The sequence below is a fragment of the Trichoplusia ni genome, chromosome 7 (assembly GCF_003590095.1).
Source record: "Trichoplusia ni isolate ovarian cell line Hi5 chromosome 7, tn1, whole genome shotgun sequence".
Classification (NCBI taxonomy): Eukaryota; Metazoa; Arthropoda; class Insecta; order Lepidoptera; family Noctuidae; genus Trichoplusia; species Trichoplusia ni.
The window spans coordinates 9,215,995-9,239,349 of NC_039484.1; the positions used below are offsets into that span (position 1 = coordinate 9,215,995).

General features: G+C 40.1%; 1 protein-coding gene across 9 annotated transcripts in view; it reads right to left on the minus strand.

The window, feature by feature from the left end:
• The window catches only part of LOC113495669 (spectrin beta chain), a 50,982-nt gene that overhangs the window by 9,315 nt on the left and 18,312 nt on the right, over positions 1-23,355 (minus strand). For 8 of the 9 annotated variants that reach the window (XM_026874523.1, XM_026874531.1, XM_026874528.1 and 5 more), the window contains exons 2-29: positions 18,359-18,531; positions 15,280-15,431; positions 13,049-13,222; positions 12,043-12,331; positions 11,670-11,841; positions 11,203-11,331; positions 10,821-11,033; positions 10,296-10,493; positions 9,974-10,103; positions 9,543-9,692; positions 8,935-9,074; positions 8,487-8,611; positions 8,114-8,244; positions 7,551-7,696; positions 7,247-7,370; positions 6,732-6,982; positions 6,372-6,531; positions 5,758-5,896; positions 4,800-4,981; positions 4,465-4,579; positions 4,196-4,320; positions 3,878-4,068; positions 2,634-3,796; positions 2,229-2,490; positions 1,772-1,976; positions 1,187-1,381; positions 764-943; positions 217-461 (exon numbers count right to left, since the gene is read on the minus strand). In XM_026874523.1, the coding sequence (XP_026730324.1) occupies positions 217-461; positions 764-943; positions 1,187-1,381; positions 1,772-1,976; positions 2,229-2,490; positions 2,634-3,796; positions 3,878-4,068; positions 4,196-4,320; positions 4,465-4,579; positions 4,800-4,981; positions 5,758-5,896; positions 6,372-6,531; positions 6,732-6,982; positions 7,247-7,370; positions 7,551-7,696; positions 8,114-8,244; positions 8,487-8,611; positions 8,935-9,074; positions 9,543-9,692; positions 9,974-10,103; positions 10,296-10,493; positions 10,821-11,033; positions 11,203-11,331; positions 11,670-11,841; positions 12,043-12,331; positions 13,049-13,222; positions 15,280-15,431; positions 18,359-18,494 (5,822 nt within the window). In that variant the 5' untranslated portion in view covers positions 18,495-18,531. Of the gene's footprint in view, positions 1-216; positions 462-763; positions 944-1,186; positions 1,382-1,771; positions 1,977-2,228; positions 2,491-2,633; positions 3,797-3,877; positions 4,069-4,195; positions 4,321-4,464; positions 4,580-4,799; positions 4,982-5,757; positions 5,897-6,371; positions 6,532-6,731; positions 6,983-7,246; positions 7,371-7,550; positions 7,697-8,113; positions 8,245-8,486; positions 8,612-8,934; positions 9,075-9,542; positions 9,693-9,973; positions 10,104-10,295; positions 10,494-10,820; positions 11,034-11,202; positions 11,332-11,669; positions 11,842-12,042; positions 12,332-13,048; positions 13,223-15,279; positions 15,432-18,358; positions 18,532-19,119; positions 19,205-23,355 lie in introns of those variants that run through there. The other variant, XM_026874525.1, reaches the window with a different exon arrangement.

The following is a 23,355-nucleotide window of genomic DNA, read 5'->3' on the forward strand; positions in this document are numbered from 1 at the left end:
GACATGTTAACGAAGGACGGTACCGTTTTTTAAAAAAAGGACTTTACTGCATTTAATTTAGTTATCGTGTATTACAGTGTCTTCTGACTTGACGTTAAACGCTACTCAGAATAAGACCAGCACACTGACTTCCAGTAACGTTCAAATTTTCTGTTCAGAGACAGTTTTTCTCGATACCGTCCTTCTGTTTACCTGTGCTAGCGTGTGAGTACGTACCGCGGCTTCTCGCCAGTGTTCATCTGCCGCACGACGTCGTCCATCCAGAGCGTGAGCGTGCGCACCTGGCTGAGGAAGCGGAACAGATGGTCGGCGTCCTCCAGCTTGGCGGTGCGCGCCTGGCAGGCGGCCGCCAGCGCCGCCCAGGCCGCGCGGACCTCGCCCTCGCGCCGCGTGATCTCGGCCGCCTTCTCGCCCGCGTACATGGCGCCCAGCCGCCCGCACTCGCTGCGGATAGCCTCCACCTGCACGACCACATAGCATTGTAGAAGAATGTTTGGATCACATCCATATTGAAAACATAATTGGATAGAAGCACAATGACATAATATTGAAAATAAATTAGATTAATATTCTAATGTAGGTAATCTGTTGTGAAATCAGGCTGCGATATTAAATGAATTAAGAGAAAATTTTCTAATCAGTTTTTCAAATCCTGATCGTATGACTAGCCCTCTTATTTTTAACATTATACACAATGTCTGTAGAAACTGGAATCATGTAATATAAATAGATACGATAACGATAACTATCAGTAGATTCATACCTGTTGGTTGAGCGTGCTGAGGTCCTGCATGAAGTTGTGATGCTTCCTCTGCAGCGCGCCGACGCTGATGGCGTCCCTGCCGAGCTCGTCGCTGACGCCGCGCGCCTTCTCGTTGACGCGCTGCAGCGTGTCCTTGCAGTCGTGGAAGTACTTGTGGAGCTCGCGGGACGCTGCCAGCATCTGTGTTAACATCACATGACTGTGTGAATATGGTGCTTATATACTTGCCAAATTCCACTTTATTTTTATGTCATCTGCCATCATTTACGGGTATATTTTGGATAGATGACACACAGTTTCAGTCCTGAAATGTTTTACCTCTAAAACACTTATTCATTAGGAAAACTAGTAAAACCATTTTAATTTATTTAAATACCTATTTAAGCTGTTTTTTTAGCATATAAATAGACTGGAATTATATACCTGCGTGCGCGTCTCGATGAGCTCGAGCAGGTCCTGCCAGGTCTCCTTGAGCCCCTCCTTCCACTGCGCGATGGTGGCGTTGTCGGAGTGTCCCATGGCAATCATCTGGTCGGCGATACGCTCGGCAGTACCCACGCGCTCCGAACCCACCGCCTGGGTCTCGCGCGCGAACTCCTTGAAGCGCTCCCACAGCAACTACACACAAAAGTTACGTTAAATCACACATTCCTTAGTTTTTCCCAGAATAATAGTTAAATATGCAAATAAATATAACAATCATTTATATTACAAAACGTTTACGATTTAGGAAACTAAGCAAAATTTTCTATTAAATATGCAATATTACATTTTGACGAACTAATTATAATTTTTTTGAAAAGCGGATAGGGAATCACACCTAGAGATTCAGCCTTCGATTCGAATTTACTTGTAAATTAAGGATGACAACAGCTGTATTCAAGACCTACAGTTATTTAGTGGGCGGTCTAAAATATGACTATATCTCTATATTCCATTGGAAAATGACAAAGGAAGCTTGACACTTGTAGCTGACTGTTTCGTCAGTACCCAGTAGCGATTACTCACAGTGACGTGGTCGTAGTCCTGTCCGAGCTCCTGCGAGCTGGCCACCAGCTCCCGCTCGGTGATCCACTGCTCCAGGTCGTCCACCTCGCGCGACAGCTGGAACAGGCGTAGCGCCTCGTCCAGCTTGGCGCGCCGCTCGCCCGCCAGGTCCTTCAGGCCCGCGTACAGCTTGTCCACTTGCGATTGCTTCACTGAGATTTGTTCGCTGTTCAACAAAGTTGTAAAATGATTAAAAAGTGATCGTTTTAGATTCAAAAAGCAAATTTCTCGTCGTGTGTTGGAAATTAAAGGAGTACCTTATGACGTGTAATTCTAAAATGAAATCAGTTGTTTAAATGTTGTCAAATTAACTTAATATTTTATAAATGGATGCAAGCAAGGAGTAAGCGTCGTAAGCGTAATTGCTTACATCATACACTTAGGTTTACTAATCAACATTTTAGAGAATAAAACTGACCTGAGAGGATGTTCATCAGCAGTGAGGTGCCTGACAGTCTCTCCCAACTGGCGGATAGTGTGAGCGTAGTCATCGACCGCCTGTTCCAGGATCTCGTGTTTCTTCATTAGGTTCTGTGCGGAGATCTCGTCCTTGCCGCGGTCTTCCACCATCATGTATAGCTCCTGCTCGCTCATCCAAGCCTCCGCCTCGTTGGCGTCGAATAGGTACTGCTGCGCCTTCTCCCATTGGGACAGCTTGTTCTTGCGTTCATCGATGGCATCTGTATCGAGAAATTTATGTTGTAGCTTTGTTATTATACAAAAGGATTGCAAACGACCACACGCATTCAGCTGTCACAATAATTCTAAAGGTTCTTAACGAGAATTAGTAAGAAAACTGCTTGATGATAATGTTATCACTTACCCTTGAGTTCTCGCCATCTCGCCGTAAGTTCTTCGATCAGCTGTTTGAACTCGGGCGTGTCGTCGTGTCCCTCATCAATCAGCTTCTGCCCGTTGGAGATGACAGTCAGGATCCTGGGTTCGTGGTTGTCGGTCTCAGTCTTCAGCGACTGGTTCTTCTTCTGCAACATCTGCACGTTGAACAGTGAGTTGCCGTAGTCGGTGCTGGTAGCCAGAGGCATCTTCTCGTGCACCCACAGCTTCTCATCCTCCACGTCGCGGCGGAACTGGAAGGCCTCCTTCTTCTTGGCCAGATGGCGCTGGCGCTCCAACAGAGGCGCCTTCAGCTGCTCGAACCTCTGCTCAACAGACTTCTTCTTCTCCTTAATCTCGTCCATCTTATCGGGAACAGTCTTCTGCAAGTACTCGGCTTGGGTCTCAAGCTCGGTGACTTGCTTAGCTTTAACGGCCATCTGTGTCTCGATCATCTGTTGCTTCTGCATGAGAATGTTGACAGATGCCAGATCAGTGCCTGTGTCTGTGTTCTCGATTTGTTTCTCGAGTTCGTTCATCCATGAGTCGATATCGTCGCAAGTCTGGTGCAGTAGAACTTCTCGGTTAGCGTCGAATAGACGTTCTCCCTTGTCCTTGGTGGTGGTTTGCAGATTTTCGAACTGATCCTGGAGTTCGGACATTTTCGGTGAGATGATTTCTACAAACTCTGGTTTCTGTTTCATAAGTTCTTCGGCAGCGTTCTGTACGGCAAAGAGGCGTTCCTTGTTAGCCGCGATCTCGGCCTCGAAGGCCTGGTGGCGCGTCCACTTGGAGTGGATGGTCTTGGCGGAGCGGTAGGTGTCGTCCTGTGCTGTGACATTCTTCTCCTGCACCCACTCGCCGAGTTCGTCGCAGTCCTGGAGGAACTGGTGTAGTTGCAGCTGGTCCTGTAGCTTCTCCATCTGCTGGATGGCCTTCTCGCGGTTGGCGTTGCGTCGAGCGTCGATGCTCTCGGCCTTGCGCTGGATCTTGTCGGCGTCGAAGTGCCTTTCCTCGACGAGGCGGTTGGCGAACTGTACCACGGAGTTGATTTTGTCATCGTTGGCCTCCATGGTAGTGAAGAAGGCTTCGTGTTCCTTGATCATGTTTTCGGCCTGCTCCAAATTGGTTGGCGGTTCGGTCTTGCCTAGCCTGAGAACGGAACACCATCAATGAATATTACGTTCAAATTTAAAATGACCAAATTTAAAAGCTATTAATATATGTATTTACCTGTGTTCCTGGTGCGAGAGCAGAACCTCGGCCTGGCGAGCATCGCGCTGCAATAGCTGCAACTCCAAGCTCTGTGTGAGCAGCTGTTGTCTGTTCTCCCACATCTGCTGCAGCTCAGCCCAGCCCTCGCGCAAAGCCTTAAGGCGCTCGCGCAAGAACATGTACTGAGGATCATCCTGAGTTGATGGCTCCTGTTACAAAAAAAAACAGTTTAAATATGATGTATTTTCATTTCCTGTAACTAAATCAACTAATATTTTTTTTTAGTTTATAGTGATAGAATTAGTATTGTGTATAAAGTGATGGAAGTATACTAACGGCAGTGATCTTCTCTCCGTACTCCATCATCTTAGCGTACTCGTCCTTGTAGTTGTCGATCTCTTCCTTGATGGTCTGGTGCTGAGACAACAGCTTCTCCGCTTCAGACAGGTTCGATGGTGTGTCTGTTATAAAAACGAATATTTATAAGAGAAAATACTCGTAAGTAGGTATAAAGCGACCGTCGACCATATCTCGCGACCACAACCGCAATAATTTGAAAACAGTACTTTGAGAGGTAGTGGTAGTTTGAAAATAGTTTTGCTTACCCTCAGAAGCGACATCGGTCTGTGTCTTAGTAAGCCAGGCCTGGAAGTGGTCCACGGAGCGCAAGAAGCGATGCAAGTCGCCGGCCTCCTCCAGCTTGGCATCGCGCTCCTTCAGCTATTATACATAAGTATAAAATTTGAATGTGGTTATAGGAATCGTTAGTGTTTTATATAATTATTGAAAACATATAATTAGTGAGTACAAAGAGCGTGCTGTTTTTTTTTTATTGAAATCTCTTCATTAAAATATCTATAAAAAATGTGCACTCCAATTAACAAAATTTTACAATTATCAAAATAGCAGAATGTTCATGTAAGTTAAGTATAGTGGTTACCATCTGCGTGAGCTGGTCCCAGTTCTCGGTGATCTGGTAGACGCGGTCCCGGATGAGCTGCGCCTCCTCGGGGTGGTCGTCCTCGATGGCGCTGGCCTCGCTCTCCAGCGACGAGATGCGCGCCTGGATGGCGGCCAGGTCCCGCTCCATGCCCGACAGGCGACGCTGCAGGGTCATCACACCTGCCAGACAATCATTTGTTACAGTCAGGATCAAGAATAACTATCCGCAGTTTTAGAGTAACAAGGAACGCACTATGCAAGACTGACGATAACATCGCTGTAACCCGGTGACATAGTTGTCCATTTAAATTCGTCTCTTAAACAGGAAAATGAAAATCTCCTGGACAATTTTTTCACGTATTAAAAAGCAAACAGCGGGGGATATACACAGTTGCTTACAGCGCGCCGGTAGCGAGCCATCTGCCATATACCATCGAATGAAACAATGCTGCATTGCTTTAAATTCGTTTGGTGTATAAAAAACACTCACGTACGAAACTCTGTATTTATCACAAAACATCGGCAATAAACATCCTATTTAAAGGAATAGCCTAACTTTACTTTTAAGTTAAACAGATTTTGTCATAATCTTAACTTTTTCAAAAAACGAGGAAGATAAAACTGCTTTTGCTACCGACAACTGAATCAATCAGAAAATATCAGATTTATTCTTCATACTGCTTATAAATTGTATTTTCCGTAACCGCAATAACTGCGAAACCGGAGATAAATCCATGCTAAGAAATAGATACGTGTTCTATAATAAGTAAAAAACATCGTCTTGTGACAAGGCGAATCGACGTATTATCGTCGATACGGCGATAATACATCGACAAATCTACGACAAATATATTATAGCATTCAATAAAATATCTAAAAGAAACCCTACAAGGTGGAAAAATGGAAGAGATGGCTATGAAAAACACATTTCTTCCGCGACAACAAAAAATATTTACCGTTGAGATCCATCTCCAAGTTGTCGGTCTGCTGCAAGATCCTCTTCTTGTCCTCGATCCAGGAGACAGTCTCGCGGCACTCGATGTGGAACGTTTGCACGCCTTGAGCCGATTTGAGTTCATCCTTCTTCGACTCAGCCTATAGGTAAAGACAAAATTAAGAATTTCTTCTCATAAAATTAAACACAGACAATAATGAAAAAGAATAAGATTGAATTGTCTGTGTTTGGGTTATAGTATTTTATCATATTTACTCAAGTTTTATTTGCATTTATTTTTCGTGCCAGTACGTTATATGCAAAAGTGTTGCGCATTCATGTATCGAAATTACGTCACATAAATTATACACTTTTATTCAGAGAGCCCGGGTGTCGTTCAACTAGGGGATATCAGCTCAAGAGGCCAATGGATTCAAAATTAAAATCAAAGTTTTCATTTCAAATAGGCCGTGTACCGTCAGGTACTTTTAAAACGTTACATTACTGACTCTGGTTGCACGGTTCCAAATTGTGTTAGTGGTTAGAGAAACTAAAATTGTCATTGCCTATTACCACTTTGATTTTGTAAATTACTTATTTCTGGTGTAGAACTATAGTAGGTAAGTTAGTAAGTACCTTCTCTCGCAGCCCGCTCCAGGCGGAGTTGAGTGCAGCCTGTCGCTCCTGTATGCGAGCGGCTTGCGGGTGTTCTACGTGGATGAGCTGTCGCGCCAGCTGGTTCACTACGGCCACGCGGGAGGCATTCGCGTTCATCTCCTTGTCAAAGCCGTCGTATCTGTATGTAGTATAAGTACAATTTTAGAAAGGTCTGATTTTAGTTATTCGAAACATAGTATTTCAGCAACAATTCTCTTTAATGGAAGTTTTTTTTTGGTCATACATCGAATATTTAAATATTACAGAAAATGTTCCTTACAAGAAAAAGTACATGTCTTTTTTAACAAGTTTTTGTAATGAGTATATGTATAACGGTACCTGTGCTTCATGATCTCGACGTCGTCGATGTCCTTGGGCGGCAGCATGGTGTCGAGCATGCGGTCCTTCTCGGCGATCCACTGGTCGGCGGCGTCGGCCTCGGCCAGCAGCTTGAAGAGCGACAGCGCGTCCAGCAGGCGCTGCTTGCGCAGCCGCGCCAGCTCGGCCAGCTCGCCGTGGCGCGCGTCGATGGCCGACAGCCGCGCGCGCACCTCCGCGCTGTTGGCGTCCGACGGGCTCAGCTCCTGCGCCTGGACACACACTGCTCATTAGTATGGCATGGAATGTACTTAATTATTTAGGACCATACTGGCTAAATTAACGTCTACATGATTTGTGTATAAATTTGCTTATTCGACACTTGAAAACTATAAAAAAACACAAAATCTCTGAATCTCTAGGCAATATAAATAAACAAATAAAGCTTGCCAAATACTTAAGAAGTGTCATAAAACTTTGTCCACACTGACATCACGTAACTTTGATACATATCACATAGTTAAAACAAAATATACCTGTTGCTTGAGCTGCTGAATAACGTTAGCGTAGTTCTTCAACTCGTCGGTGACGTCCTTGTGCTTCTTCAGCAAGCTCTGTACCTGAGCCTCATCCACGCCGGTGTCTTCAGATGACACCAGACTAAAAGAACGCAACGAGAATAATATCAATAAAGGTATTATTTTTAATATAGAGCTGACATCAACAGCGAAGTGGTAGTAACAAGTACCGACCGTAGTTGGTTTTTATAATCCTACATTTCTTTTAAGTAGAGACAAAACCTGAAATTAATAAAAGAGTTATTTTGATGTATTATTGTACCGTAGTGTGTCGAGCATCCAGTTGTCGATGTCGTCGGCATCGGCGAACAACTGATGGTAGCGCACGGCAGCGTCCAGTCTGTTCTTGCGCAGGGACACCATGTCCAGCAGGTGGTTCCATTGCGACAGGATGTCACGCAGACGATCCTGAGAATAATCAACAATACAGTATACGGTGTTTTATTTGTGAAGAAATATTCAAATTATTGATACACAACTCAGGGCTTGAACCCGAGCTGCGGGATTGTCTGAAAGGGTTAGCGTGGAACCGATATACGATGAACAAAGAAAGGAAAGTGGGAGAATTCTAGTCAGTAGTAGTCTGACATCACGCTCTACCCAAAGCGGAAGGAGTCATTTGATGATTTCCTATCCGAAACAACAAAAATGGTTCGCACCCGGAACACTTCGCATACTGTGGCATTCAGTGAAGCTAAACTTTCCACACGCTGCTAAAGCACAGCTGTTAAAGCTGATTGAATCAATAAATGTATTGGAATGACAAGAGGAATCTTGGACTAGTCGTATAGGATTGTTATTGACTCAATAGGTATGGTGTGGTACCTGTATCCTGTCGGCCCCGAAGTGTCCCTGCGAGATGAGTTCGTCCCCGACGGCGGCCACGCTCATGAGCTGTGGCTCGTGCGCCGCCACGTCCGCCTCTAGCGCCTTGTGCTTCGAGATCAGCAGGTACACTGCAACAGACACAACACGGTACTATATATCTCAGAGATCGTTAGTAATGAAACATAATTAAAGGGCGGTGTTGTATTAATACACAAAAGACGAGAGAATTGACAATTAGTCAGTCTTTTAGGATTGTAATCAGAAAAAATCTCTTCTGTATATAATACCAAATTCAGTCTTATTTCAAACTTCATATCACATAAACATATTCTTAAAATCAGAGCTGCTTAAGTTAAAGTTAACAACATACCAGTAGTAAGATCATGCCCGATGTCGTCGACGGAGACGATTTGTTCCTTTTCCTTGATCCAGTTCTCCTCGTCGGCCATGTCCCAGTAGAACTGCCACAGCTTGCGGCTGTCCTCCAGGCGCTTTCTGTTACATAAAACATACGTTCGTAAATAGGTATTATGATTTTATATACATTGATAGATTATCAAGGCTTTTATACGATACTTTTTCTACTCTGCAACACAAAATAACAAGTTTGAATGGGCTTTACATATATTTTTAATACATTCATCCATTACTGTAGATCATAGACAAAATCTTGATCACGAATATTTTGTGTGCCAAGACGCCTCGTAAATCTCCAAGTAGTTGGATCTTTAAACAGTTTTACAATAAACTAAAGATTCATAGATAAAAAATTGAGTTGAAAAACTTTACGCGATGTTTCAAGCGGAGTATTGTGTTACCTGCGCTCGACGGCGAGGTGCACGAGCTCGGCGTAGGCGTTCTCGAGCTGCTGGATGCGCTCCACGGTGATGGCGGGGTCGCAGGGCCGGTAGCCGCCCGCCTCCTGCTCCAGGAAGCGCTGCGACTGGCCCACCACCACCTGCGCGGGTAGCACTTGGTACACTAACTCACAATAACAATAATTATTATAAAAAGGTTTTTTTTTATTATTGTTAATAGTATCAACCAATTCCCAGCAATTGGGCTCAGCATGATAAATGCATTAGACCCACCGGCATTTAGTCTTACCGTTTCTATAGAACGAGGGATCTAGGTGACCCACTCAAGGCTGAAAATAAAGGCGAATTGGCTACCATAACTGCAAATATGACGCTAAGTATTAAAAGCGCACGAAATTTCTCCCTTTCCACCACTTACATGCCTAAGGCGCAACCAACTAAAACCTCAAGGAAGGACTTTATGACCAGTGGTGTTTTAGCACTAATGCTTTTCTGAATACAAAACTTCAAATATGAAGTTGCTCACGTGGATACAAAACTTCATAGACTAATTAGGGTAGATTGCTCATGATCAACTCAAATATCAAACTCAAACTCAAATATCCCACCTTGACCCTCTCTCCAAGGACGTTGATGTCGGCTTCGACGAGCGCGTGTTTCTGCAACAGATCTTCGACGCCCATCAGATGTTTGCCGTAGTCGTCTGTCAGCAAGCGCATCTTGATCTCTTCCATAGAGTCGAGGATGTATAACATCTCCTATAAACCACAAAATTGTATAAGTAAGGAAGAATATAATCATTTATTCTGTATAATACACTGAAAGACATTTCATCAGGAAAAAAAAAATTAGGCGCTTCAAAATTAATTGCGACTATTTTGGTATTGAAAGTGAAAAGAAAATTGATGATGGAGCCCCGCTACTTTGATTAGACTTTTATATACCTGCAGGTTTAATCAACATTAACACGAAACTTGGGCTATGTCTGAAGACAACATTACCGAGACTTCTGACTAATTCGATAAGTAAGAAAACGGACCTGGAAGTTCTGCTGCAGCTGCAGCGACAGCTCGAGCCTCGCGCGGCGCGCCCGCAGCAGCTCCAGCAGGTAGGCCCACAGCCGCAACACGTTGTCGCGCCGGGCACACACACGCTCCATGTCGTGGTATCTGTAGGGAAACATAATTACGTATTAACATAAAACACGATCATTCTAATTTGAAAGGTCCTTAATGGCTGTGTTTTAGTTTCATTTTGCACATTTAGATACCTTTATATGTTTGCAAATCTTGCAAGCAAAAACTTGTTTGTATATATCTCTCACTCTTATCCGTAAAATCGTTATTTATATCATTAATTACCTCTCAGCCTGTAATTCAGAGCAGACAGCGACCACAGCCTGTACGCGCTCCTCATACGCGAAGATGTCGGTTTCGATAGCCTCATGCTTCTTAGCGGCTGCCTCCACCGCCGCCAAGTCGAACCCGAAGTTGTCCTGGCTGACCAGCCGCTGGTTCTCAGATAACCAAGTTTCTCGCATCTGGGCTTTGCGGTTGAATCTGAAAAGGATTTAAGTTTAGCAAAATGATGAAGGTGGAGTGGATAGCGCTTGCTATGCTGCTTAGAAAATGTTTAAGATAGCATATTGTCACCTTTATGTCACATGTTAACTAAAATTTGTCGAATCAGATACTATAGTCCAATTCTCAAAGCAGCTACTAGGTCTACCATATTATAAGCAGGACTACTTCATATCGTGACTATATTGTTCTATAAAGAAGCCTGCTCATTTATAAGACATTTAAAGTCTACCTTAATAATTATCAGTCATAATTATAATTTTTGAGGTATGACGTCAACATTTAAACAACTTAAATTGTCCATACCTGGCAGCAAGTTGTTCAAGTTTCTCCTGTCGGATGAGCTCCTCCCTGAGCGCGAGTTCCCTCTCGTGCTCGGACTTCTCGAGGCGCTCCCAGGCGCGGTTGATGTCGTGGATCATGCGGCCCTCGCGCGGTGTGTACGGCTTCTGGTTGGCCGCGCGCATGCGGGATTGGAGCGTGAAGAGTAGGACTTCCAAGTTACCCTTCTCTACGAACCTGAGGGAGTTTAGTTTTGTTAAAAAGTTGAATGAGGAAGAAATACATTTTAATCTGGGATGTCCATGGTGTACTGAAGGTAAGTCGTCCATGTTCTCTACAATTAATTTAAACCTGGACTTGATGACGAGGACTAGATGATATGTAACATTAAGTATATTTAACTTACTTGGGTGGTTTCTCAACAGTGCGGTAGTTTGAGAACTGTATCAGTTGCTGGCGCACGCCCTCCAGCGAGTTGGCGAATGTTCGGTCACCGAGCGCTTCGATAGTACGCTCGATCCATTGCAAGAGATCGCTGTAACATACATACGTTTTTTTTTTTGTAATCACAAAACAATAAACTTTTATGTGCAGGAATAGTAAAATCGACTATTTTCTTTTTTTGGTAAAGATATTAACACTTAAGTTTCCCAATCATATATTTTTATTTTTTAGGTTTGCAAAGATTGTTTATCCCACTTCAGATTTTTTAAATTTATTGTGAAACTTAAGGGATTTGATGGGCACATTACATAACGACGATTCTTGCTTTGACTTTATTTCTGTTAAGTAATAGAATATATGTAAAAGGCATCAAAGATCTAATCGTCATTATTAATATTACCAAATAGTATCACCATCTGGTTAACTGACCTTGTAAGCGACTCGTACTCCTGCATCATCTTATCGTTCTCCATGGCGATGCCGACCACCTTCCCGATCCTCTTGCCCTGCACCGTCTCCTGCTTCATCTTGCTGAAGTAGTGGTAGTAAGTCACCACGTATGTGATGATTGACTTCTCGTCGGGGTGGTCGACAGCAATGTCTGAGGAGATTTTTTATATTTTCATTTCCTATAGTTAAACTACATTTTAAGATCTAATGCTGTATATCTGAAGCTTTTGTTTCATGTGTAATCACAATAACAACATGCATCACTTTATCAATATCTGGATTTCCATTGACTACAAATACGATTCGAGAAAAATTACAAGGCATTGTGTATATAAATACTCAAGATTCTCACCTTCAGCGTCCAACAGCTTGGTGAGGCCAAGTTTCTCTTCGGCAACATTGAAAGCGTTGTTCAGATTGTGCATGGGGTTGCTCCTGTGCAGTTTGTCGAACTGTATCAGGTCGGGTCTGTGCTTGTGTATGATGGCGTTGAACGCCAGCCCGTCGCGCCACGACGTCGTGAAGTTACGAACATTCACGTTGTTGTAGCCAGCCGTCTTCATTTGACACCACAGCAGTAAAGCGTCTTTGGCGGATTTTGTCTCTTTATTGTCTGTTTCTTCAATAGTAATGTCTTGGATCTAAGAAAAATATTCAAAAAGTAAATTTACTTCTATTTACTTGGTTCGTGGTTCATATTTGATTACGAAGGGATAAAATATTCATATACTCTTGGAATATAAGACTTGAGGATAGTCTTTTCCCCAGGGTATTATATCCTAACACGGGATTATCATAAATAATATACGCATGAAACCCTCGACTGACTCGTGCGAAACATTCGACCTTGAAACCCGACTTCGTTCCTAAAGACTTCTTATCAGAAATAATTAGTATACTCCATCGTGTTAACTTGTTTTTAATAATTAGGTACGTATCATCATAAAGGCATTTTTTTTCACACCGTGATTATACAAAAAGTCTTTATGGAATACAGCAACAGCAAAAAATATACCTTTTGGTTATTTTAATTATGTAGCATAGTATTACTGCGAATTACCTTATTTTTATGGTAATCTGAACAAAATACTGGAAATACATCGATGTCTACCAACCAACGATAATAATGGTCATAACTTGATATATCTGACGTGTACTAGTACCTAATAAGGAAAAAATAAAACAGCAACACGGAAAAACTCATACACAGAACTAAGTCATATAAAAAACACATCGATAAACCTTCTAAAATGTAAATTTTTCTCCAAATTCTACATGTCAAAGCCAAGTATTAAACACCCTTTTCCTATGCTCCTGCACATCATTCTGTCAAACGGAGGTTATTAAAGTATTGTTACCTGGAAGCGAAGGATGATGGTCCATATAAGACCAAGACTGAGTCTTGGGTTGCCGTCAACAATGTCATGGGAGCCCATGTTCTCCAAGTGCACGCGCTGTTCACGCAGGAACTGCAACGCCTTATCCACGTTCTCGAGACAGTGGATACGCATCTTGCCTTTTGTTGGACGAGGCTGCAAACAATAATTGACATTAATGAGGATTCCTCTACTTCATTTTGAAGGTCCTGAGCCTAGTTATCTCAGATTTCTTCTCGTCTCGGGGTTCTTAGTCTGAATCTAGTCAAAGATCACGTTTATGCGGTGAATGTTAACTGGCAAGTAATCATGAGGCTATGAGCGAATATTTTACGAACCTAAGTATTATGCCATAAAAACAATATGCCAAAGTAGCAAAATATGCCTGAAAACTAATAAAAGGACCATAATAATAAAATAGTAATTTGATTAGGACGGTTTGTCACCCAGTTTTTTAAGGCGAGCCATTAAAGTGAACATAGCATTAGATTTTATAAATCATGACTCGCACAACCGGAATTTGTCAACTAAATCATATGTAATCATATTATCATATCGTATATGCATATCATATGTAACGCGTACATGGAATTAGTGGAAACTGTACAATTGCGTGACTATAGTAAATTGAAAGACCATACAAGTTATATTAAACTATTCAACATATCACATTCAGAGATAAAATGTGACAGTCGCGTGTCATGTCACGACCGCCTCAATAGCTCAATGCAATTCCATTAATCATAGGTCATTACTGCGCTATACGATGTCAATACACTTTTGCTATTGAATAGCGTTTACCATAGAATGTCCTCATGTCTTCAAACTAAAAACTTTTTGAAAAGACTTTCATATAAATAATCGAAGAACATATTCCAAACATCTTTTGTGGCTAAGATATCGTATACAACAGTTCGGTTATACAATATAAATATTAAAGCATATTCGAACGTGCAGGGATCCAAAATTCATTTGGCCGATCGTGTCCCCGGACTGGCTGGCTAAAGTCCGGTTTTACAGGTCGAAGGCAGGCCATTGTTTGCTTTTTATACAGCACTGTAAGACGAGCCAAGCACATTGACTACAATGAAGGGAACTAAATAGATGACTGCAGATTTAAATTGTTCTGTTTACGCGTGATTGGTTTTAGGCAAACAAATCAGGCGGTTGTGATAGAGCGGAATTTGCGTCATGGCCGTGATTTATCGATCGAAAGATATAATTTTGCAAGCTTTTTGTATAAACCGTCAGCAGTTGCTTCATTCTGATCGACCATCCCAAACATTTTGTACTGCGTATCAACCACTCTTATTTTGAGATGAGTATAACGGTAATGTTTTTAATGCCATAATCATTAACCTTACGTTAATGTTCTCCAAACCGTCTTAAGGTCAGATATTTATTCCTTTATTATGAATATCGAAGTTTCTGAATCTAACCTTTAGTTGCCCTTTACCAAGAATAAACTGCCTAAAGTAACCCTCGAGTAATAATAAACCGCAATGAATTCTTAATAAGTAACAGAAAAGGTATAAGCAAAGGGCTTTGTTGATTTAGGTAACCATAAGTTCAACTATTTAGCACACAATACATATTACATACACGATGTTAGCACAAAAGGTTATAGTACGAGATTTAGGTTCTGCGAACGTCTCGCCGTTAAAGTAATGACACCAATTAAGCCTTGTTACTTATGTGCGTGGGTTGTTAACTACCTGCCTCTATAAATTACGTGAGGAAACTTGGCCTGACTGTTCCTTGCTACTTGTAGTGTTATTATGGTGGATAGTTTTGATACAAGATTTATGGACCTACAGCGTTCAGTTTACGATCAGAAAATTAAATGTTTATTCCAGATTTTTCTTGCCTTGTGAATGGCAAAATTTCGGGGAGAAATCCTATGTCCGAGAGTTGATTACATAAATGTTGAAGATGTCGAGTAACTCGCACAGTCGCAACAAACTCCTTCCGCCTTTAAACGTGCTAAACACCCACAGGTTGAAGTGATGCTAATGTAATTAGTGCTCGGAGATATTTCCTAATTGGAAACATAAGTTTACACTTTTGGTTACAGCGATTGCGCGGCTTTCGTCCAGGTATCCCAACACTAACAACGCATATTGTTATGACTCTTACTTGCGACTAGAGAGTATTCTATATGGAAAATTTTGTGATAATTCATGGCAAAATGATTAAATGTGAATAAAACCTACCAATCTCTCTCCGGAGAGTACTTCGAGCAACTTGATGAGTTGCTTGCCATCCCTCATGTCGACGTACAGGTCGCCGATACGGCACCCGACGCGGACCAAGTGTGAGTTCACCCATTTTTGAAAAGTTTTCTTCTGCACGCTCTCTCGTTCGTCTGTCAAAGAATTACATTTATTAGCATTAAAACGGTCAGTCAGCTACAAAACATTTACAGTCAATACAGTAAGGAATTTGGCACAACAATTGATTAATCATAAGAGCTTGTTGAAATACATTTTCATGGCAAAAATTCGGTCGTATTAAAAAATCTAACCGACCTGTAAACCAAAAGTAATGCACATAATAAACGCTCATACAAATCAAAAGGAAAACTATAAAAATGAAGTAGGGAATGTTAACACATTAACCGCCAGTGGGGGCGACCGCGCCGCGGAGACCAGATAGCTGGCTTCGCGGACCGAGGCTTCGGCAGTGGAGGCTCCTGCCCGTCCGCCGACGCTGACAACATCGTAATAACTCACACGACAATACTCCAGCCGGGTGTTAAGTTCGGAATATAATATGCGTAATTCGAGATATGGATCAGATTGCTATTCGCACGCTTCAGAGCGGAAAGGGCAGTCCTAGATCTGTCATTAATCTGCAGGGTGTTCTACTCAAGTAATTAATTAAGTAATATTTTTTTAAATAAAAGTAGATATGACTCAACAGCCACAAAACAAAGACCCAATATATTTTTAGACAAAAGCGAGACAGCTATCACAAACCAGTACCTGGAATTTACAGAAATCTAAAATGTATCTTCGTAATTTTTGCGGCACTTAATAATTCTATAAATAATAAAACTTAACACAAACTCATGAGGATAATTGCGAGTATAACCCAGCACATAGGAGGCAGATAGGTACTTACGTTAAAAATAGATTTACATATTCTAATTTTTTACATAATGAACATTAAGGCAAGTACATGTTCACCACTTATCTACGCAATGACGACAAAAAAATATTCCAATTAATCGCAATCCAACACCGGTAGGTAGGGCACTAAAGGAACACCACGATAACACAGCACTACAAACCTCGTAGTTCACTCACGACCTTGTCATAATACACATCTAAACCAGGCACTTCTATATCAACTCCTTTTTTTATCAGCTCGTATCCCTCGGTGGATGTCATGTCGCCAGCGACGAGCGCCGACTGAACCAACGCACCAGGCAAAAGACGAGAAGAATTAGAGCGACAAAATTCAACTGCCCGTTGGACAAGGATATTCGATACCAATGTGCCAGATGTCGACAACTCAGGGCAGGTTTTAATCTATTAGCACATTTGTTACACTTATTGATCAAATTACAACACTTTTTATGTTAACAACTGAAAATATGACACGGAATCATTTTTTTAACAATCATGATGCCTAGGTAACGCTTTAAACGATAACTTGTGATTGGTTAAACAAGATGACTCGGTTGAGGTAACAGATAACACTTTAAATCGATGATAAGCTTGACAGATAGTTCATTCACTGACACAAGTTAAACTTGCGTAATATAAAACAAATTCAACCATTGGTTTAGAACCCCGTTACTTTAGGCGGAAAAACTGATGTTGCGGTTTGTGATGACAGGATAAACTACATGGGATTATAAAGTTTGAAATTACATAAATGGTAAACTGTGTCGTACGGTCGTGAACTGATTGTTGTTTGATTGTTGTTGTGCTTTAATAATCAAAATAAATCAACAAAGAATAACTTTAAATTTTTAAGGTATAAGGTTTATCCGTTTGCCATATTAGTATAGTAGGTACTCTCATTATATTTCTGGAAACCACTGCATGCAAGTATTCTTAAACATACATTATCGTAATTCGAGTCCATTTCTGCGAGCATATCATGGCAATCAACTTGAATCTTATCAAATTGCTAGATAAGTGTACTGACACATATTCGTTAACCAATAAGAATGTGTAAGTTTACATTAAACATACGATGTTATTCCTTTATTTATATTTGTGCCGGTATCAAAAAGTAAACATCATCTCTAGTTATTCAGACTTATTAAATTACACATTGAAGCAAGTCGACACGAAAAGTAAAAGTGATATTGAGTACTGTTATAAATTTGCCTATCTTTAACGTTTAAATGAATAGCATATCTAAGCTGGGTATATAAGGTGATGGTTTATAGTGCATAGCTGTTAGGAGTACATCCTAACTTGAACAAAAAGTGCTATTCTGAACATCCATAAAAGGTCGCTTAACAAAAGCACCCTTACGTGATGTCAACCGGAAGATTTCCACTACTGAGTACAACACCTGGGAAAACGGTGGGGAGGATGAAAGGCCCACCCTTTCTATTCATAGCTGGGTACTATTACCACAGACGGGTTTTGTTTAAAGGTTATTGCTTAGAAGCTTCACGATCGCGGGAAACAATAGACAAGATAAATATCAACACTTTCCAAAAAAATAACGGGATACGTTGATATCAACGACTAACAGATACACAACCAAATATCTATAAGAAAAAATATGTTCTTAACAATGCAACACGAAATGATGTTAAAAATAAAAGTGACATGGATCTACCACAGCTCGTCACTCAGACTGCTCGTGACTAAATGCTTGAGTGACGTACTGATACCGCGAATTAAATTCATAAAATTTAAAAGTGATGATTATTGACAAACTTGGAAGTAAATAAAAATCAATATAACAAGAGGACAACAATAATTAAATCTTGTAAAATAAATCATCAAAACCAGTGTTACAAGGATTTGAGGACAACGATAATAAAATCCTATTAGAAAATAAATCATCAAAACCTTAAACAGATTACATGGAACGTTCCATCTTTGATCCTACTATGTGGAGGGAAATATTTTGGAGCCCATTGACTGTTTCTATTCTGCACGGGACAAAGAAGGGGAAATACATGAGTATAAGCAGAAAAAAGGTTAGCATCAACCAAGTTATGTTTTAAGCCATCTTCCGGCGTAAAATCTCCATCCTTGCCCCAATTATGAGTACGAGAACTTTATAGATGTAAGATGTAAGTTTTAAGGGTATGGTTACCTGCTAACGCCTTAATGCGCGATCGTTCGAATAGCCTCGACGACGAGTTGCCGCCATCGTACTCGAACTCGTCGATGATTTCCTGGCCATGGCCGATGGACGGGTCCCAGCGGGACACCGATATGTCGGTCGTCATTGCGACCAACCTCTACCTCGCCGCCACGCTCAACTATCTGAAAAGACCAAAATAACATCGTTAGAATTATGATGACTTTAACTGACATCGACCTTAATGTGGCAGGCAGGGCAGATACATCTTGACACGTTAACTTAAACCATTCTAGAATAAACATAACATTAACTGCAGTTTGTTTATGGATGTAATTTGAAATCCCCTGTATAATGTATAAATATTAAATAGTCTTATAATGCTGGTCAGTCAATATAGTTGATATAATAGGGATAATGGTTACGAAGGGTTTTTGAAAAAAATCCTCTAGTTATAAACCTTTTTAGCAAAACGACATTTGCTGAAACTCAACAATACCTAAGTAATAAATAAATCAAGCATAACATACCTAGATGTTGATAGCAACAACGAATTTCAATATAGACTAATAGACAGACCTTGGATTTCGAATAAATTATATTTAAATAACGATGACCGTTTAAGGTTCATTGTATTTTATCAACGACCATTAGATACTTGTTTTTAATTAAAAAGTTAGTATTGCATGGTGTAACATCGTTTAATTTAAAGTAAGGCAATGACGTTAACTAATAAATGAAAATAAAAGATTGCCTGCCAGCAAATTACTCACTTAACCTAATTATTAGCAGTAAACACAAATCTTCGGTGCGATTTCACTAAGACACCATACTTTCCACAACTGCATACAAATCACAAATACAGACATGATGCTCTAAAATATTTTTGTTATTTCAAGTGACATCACGCTGCCAGGCGGCGATAAGATTAGATACCCGCTTCAAGACTAATAGCCACGCCTAAGTGCTTAAAACCAAGTCATAATGTTGCATTGGAATAAGGACATAAAAATTATTAGTACTCTGCAGACTACCTCAGATGGAAATCTGAAAACTCGATCTTTTTTATAACTTAATTCCTACCATCATTAAATTGAAATGTTACATGACGTAATTTTGAAACAGTGCAGCAAAATGTCAGCAAGGCTGACTACTGTTTAGCAGTCAAAAGTTCGAAGAATTTGCGACAGAACAAGTTTCGAAATTAAAACGTCGGCTTCAAAACAGGATCAATACGTGAAGTTGCGTAATTTGTGACTCATTCACACAACAAGCAATCCGCAACAGTTCAGTTTTCTTGAATAGCCTCCTCACACTAATTTGTACAATTGTAGTATTACATGGACGATTATTACTCACAAAGGTTACAATTAGACGTTAACCTTGACAAATTGGAGATAATTTGGTCTCTTCTAGTTTTTATTCGTCATAATTGTCGATAGCGACGACTGAATAACAGAGATGTAAAACGACTGCGACTTGAAGTCAATAGGAAGAAATGTACCATGAAATTAAGGCCATCTATAAATGAAATAATGGACAGCGATAGCCACAACAACCGGGCGGGCTCCCAATTACCCATAACGAGTCTTACTAGTGGGCAAGTGATTCGTCCACGTTATTTACTATGGGTATTATTTTGTCAGCTTGAGTACGACCTTCTCGCATAATAGCTCATTTGACAAATGTCCCTGACGATCACAATAGAAATCTATGTCGTTCACTGCGGACCATCAGAATAAATAAAGCAAGCACTAAGCCTCTTGTAATAATAGTGTTATCATGAGGGCAAACTTATCTTTAAGTGGAAATAATGAACAAGGATAGACTGACATAAAACACGATTATTATTGCTATAGAAACGCGATTCAAATAATATGAAACTAAGATAATGATTGACAGAGCATCGTTATCCACTTTCAGGGAGCTAAAAATATCTAGCAAACATATTTAACATAGCATTTTAGTATTCACTGGCTAGAATCCGACGTCAATGACAAAACAAATCCCAAACATTTCACACAAGTTTTTGCCGGTACCGCAAAGGAGAACAAACAATGATACAATCTCATGTGAAATCAGACAAGATTCTGGGACTTGAGAAAAATATACGTTTCAGTAAACATAAACCAAGTGTTATCGCAATCTTGTCATTCTAAATTAGGCAGACAGACAAAAGTTGTAAAGCATACAGAATTATATATTTTTCTTGGATTAAAACAAAACTGTACACATACTTTCAGCGTTACTCCTTCAATGAAAAGTGGAACAATGTAACCCTAGATAGATAGAGAAATTGATAGAAAGGGAGTAGAGCTAGGCCTCTGCCCTGGAGTAGATCAGAAATAAATGCGAAAAACTCTTTTTGCATTCATTTCTGATCTGATCGCCATAAATCTAAACATCTTAAAGTTGGTGTTGCCATTAAACGAGCGCATGTGTGACTATCAATAACAATAACAGCATTAAAACAAACGATCATTACAACATACAGCCTGTGGTTTCGCACTTTCCATCACGTAGCGATCCTCCACGAAGTCCTATTTACATAATTAGCATTCTATTCATAAGTAACACCCATTCTCATGACGCTATTTACCTACATACGGTGTATGAGGACGATTAGATGCGAGTGATTTACATCAAATAACTTCAAAGGGCTCTCTAAATATAAAGGTTTTTGAAGTACTTCTTAAAAGGTGGATGTATTTCTGGGTCACCCCGGAAAAACAATAGAACGATGAAAACTTTAAATTAAATCATTTGCGCTGTTAACAATGAGATGACATTTATGATTTTCCTAGCTTCTGTTTTTTGAGCTTTGGAAAATTACCATTCTTCTGGCCCATAAGCATTACAATGAGATTTTCATAAGTATTCTGGTAGGTACTTTTCGGTTTACCTTGTAGATGAATTTTACAACTTTAATTTCAAACAGCTTTATAAATATCTAAATTAATCCATCGCCATCACAACTTTGTAAACATCACACTAATTCGACTGCAAAGTTAGTCATCACCACATCAGTGATTTTTTAATACCTTAGGTAAATTGCATTTTAAAGACTTTCCCGGTATCCCGTTATCTTAATTGACTATAACAAAATGTACAGCGATTAAATCATCGGTGTACCAGCTCATGCATCTCTACCGACTGAATAATTCTAAGTAAACTAACACTTAATTAATTCTACTGCTTCATATTTTTAACTCCGGCCAACCTTATTTTAAATATGGGCATTACAAGAAGCTTTAGAAGTGTTTAAATTTAAGATTTTAGACCAAATAAGATAATTCGATTTGTAAAAGGGCTACTATAAATTGTGATTACTGTTGTAAAGTATTTTTCGTTGTTTTTAATTTTGGAGCAATAATCTTTTGGCTATAGTCATTTTGAGAGTAATTTATTAGCCGTGTTCAATCGAAGCGTTTCGGAACCATGCAAGCAGAGAAGTGTCATGCATGATTGACGAACGGTTATGATTGGATTCCATTATTTCCACCGGCTGGGAATTTGGGCAGTCGACTATATTTTTTAAAGAATTTTTTAAAATTATTTTAGCCTTTTGCTTTTAAATACAAAAATCTCACTGTTTTATGTAACTCAATTACAGATAAACAATATTTTAGATTCAGAACCGTGTTCGAAAGATTATATAAACTTAGATTAAGCGTTAGCTAGCACGAATCAAAGAAGCAACCAAAGTCAAACAAAGCAAGTGTATCGAATAGGCAAGTTGGCGCGGCCATTGACCTCGGCAAGCAGACATGGCGTCGGCGTCGTCGATACACCATAGCCTGCCATGCCATTATAACCATGGAACCACATAAACTACGGCTACACAGACACTAAGCAATTATTAATCACATAAAACCGCTTTACGTCAGACTATTACAAGTCTACTCGGTTGCAATTACTTATGGACAGCTAGGTCAGCTCTAAAGTTACCAAACTGTATTTAAAAATAAATTCAGTTATTTATACTAACATTTCCAACAACATGACATTGATGCAGTGACTGATATAGACTAAACATTTTACGCTATTTTATGTTAACCTTTAATATTTCACGTTCCTCCACGATTTGGGGCGTTGGCTACCCTTGAACTCTACACACCTAAACTATAGCGCACTTATATGCCCAGCCCTAAAGGTCAGAATCGCGGCACATTTCACTGATATTACTAGGGAGCCGAGTCAACCCACATGGGACGAACACAATTTCGCTCTAGATTAGATTGGATTACCACATTGAAAGGGATTGGTCGTTCTACTAAACGGACGTCGCAAAGCAAACTAGGTGACACTAACCACACACAGAAACTGTCCGTGCCGTGCAAATAAAGATAATTAATGCCGTATTCAATAAACGAGTCAATATTATAAAACAAAAAATACAACAAATATTCATGTAAGTCATAAATTGATACTTGGCTTTACAATTGTTAAAAAAATACGAGAAACAAGTAAAACCATTTCATGAGATGAAACTGTAGAACTGGCAGAGATAAATAAGATTTTAAATTCAAATTCTTACATGGTAGATAAGTTGCTAAATATAAATGCTACGTATAGGAAGCATAACACATTCCAGTCATTATTCACAATATATATTTATCGTAGGGTGTCAAGAGTACCAATAACGAAAGATTTTTGGACGCGCTAGGACAAAATAATAAGCATCAAAATTCCTGTCAGTAAATTTCGAAAGTCCTACTTAAAGATATAAAAACGTCCTGAAAAGTAGTTTGTTCAACACAGACTTAAAATGCCGAAAGTAATGGTGACTCACAAAGTTATCAGTTATTGGAAGCAAACATTTTTTAAGATGTTTCGTTTTTGCTTCGTTTCAAATATTTAGTTTATCTTAGTTATAAAGTGTTGTTTGGCACGGGCTTCGTGGCAGTGATAAATGTCCAGGTACAAGCGCCGGCCACCCTCCCCCAATGTTTGTCGCGTCTGGTAAATGACTAGACGACATGCTATCTGCGCAGCGAGGGGGGCACGCA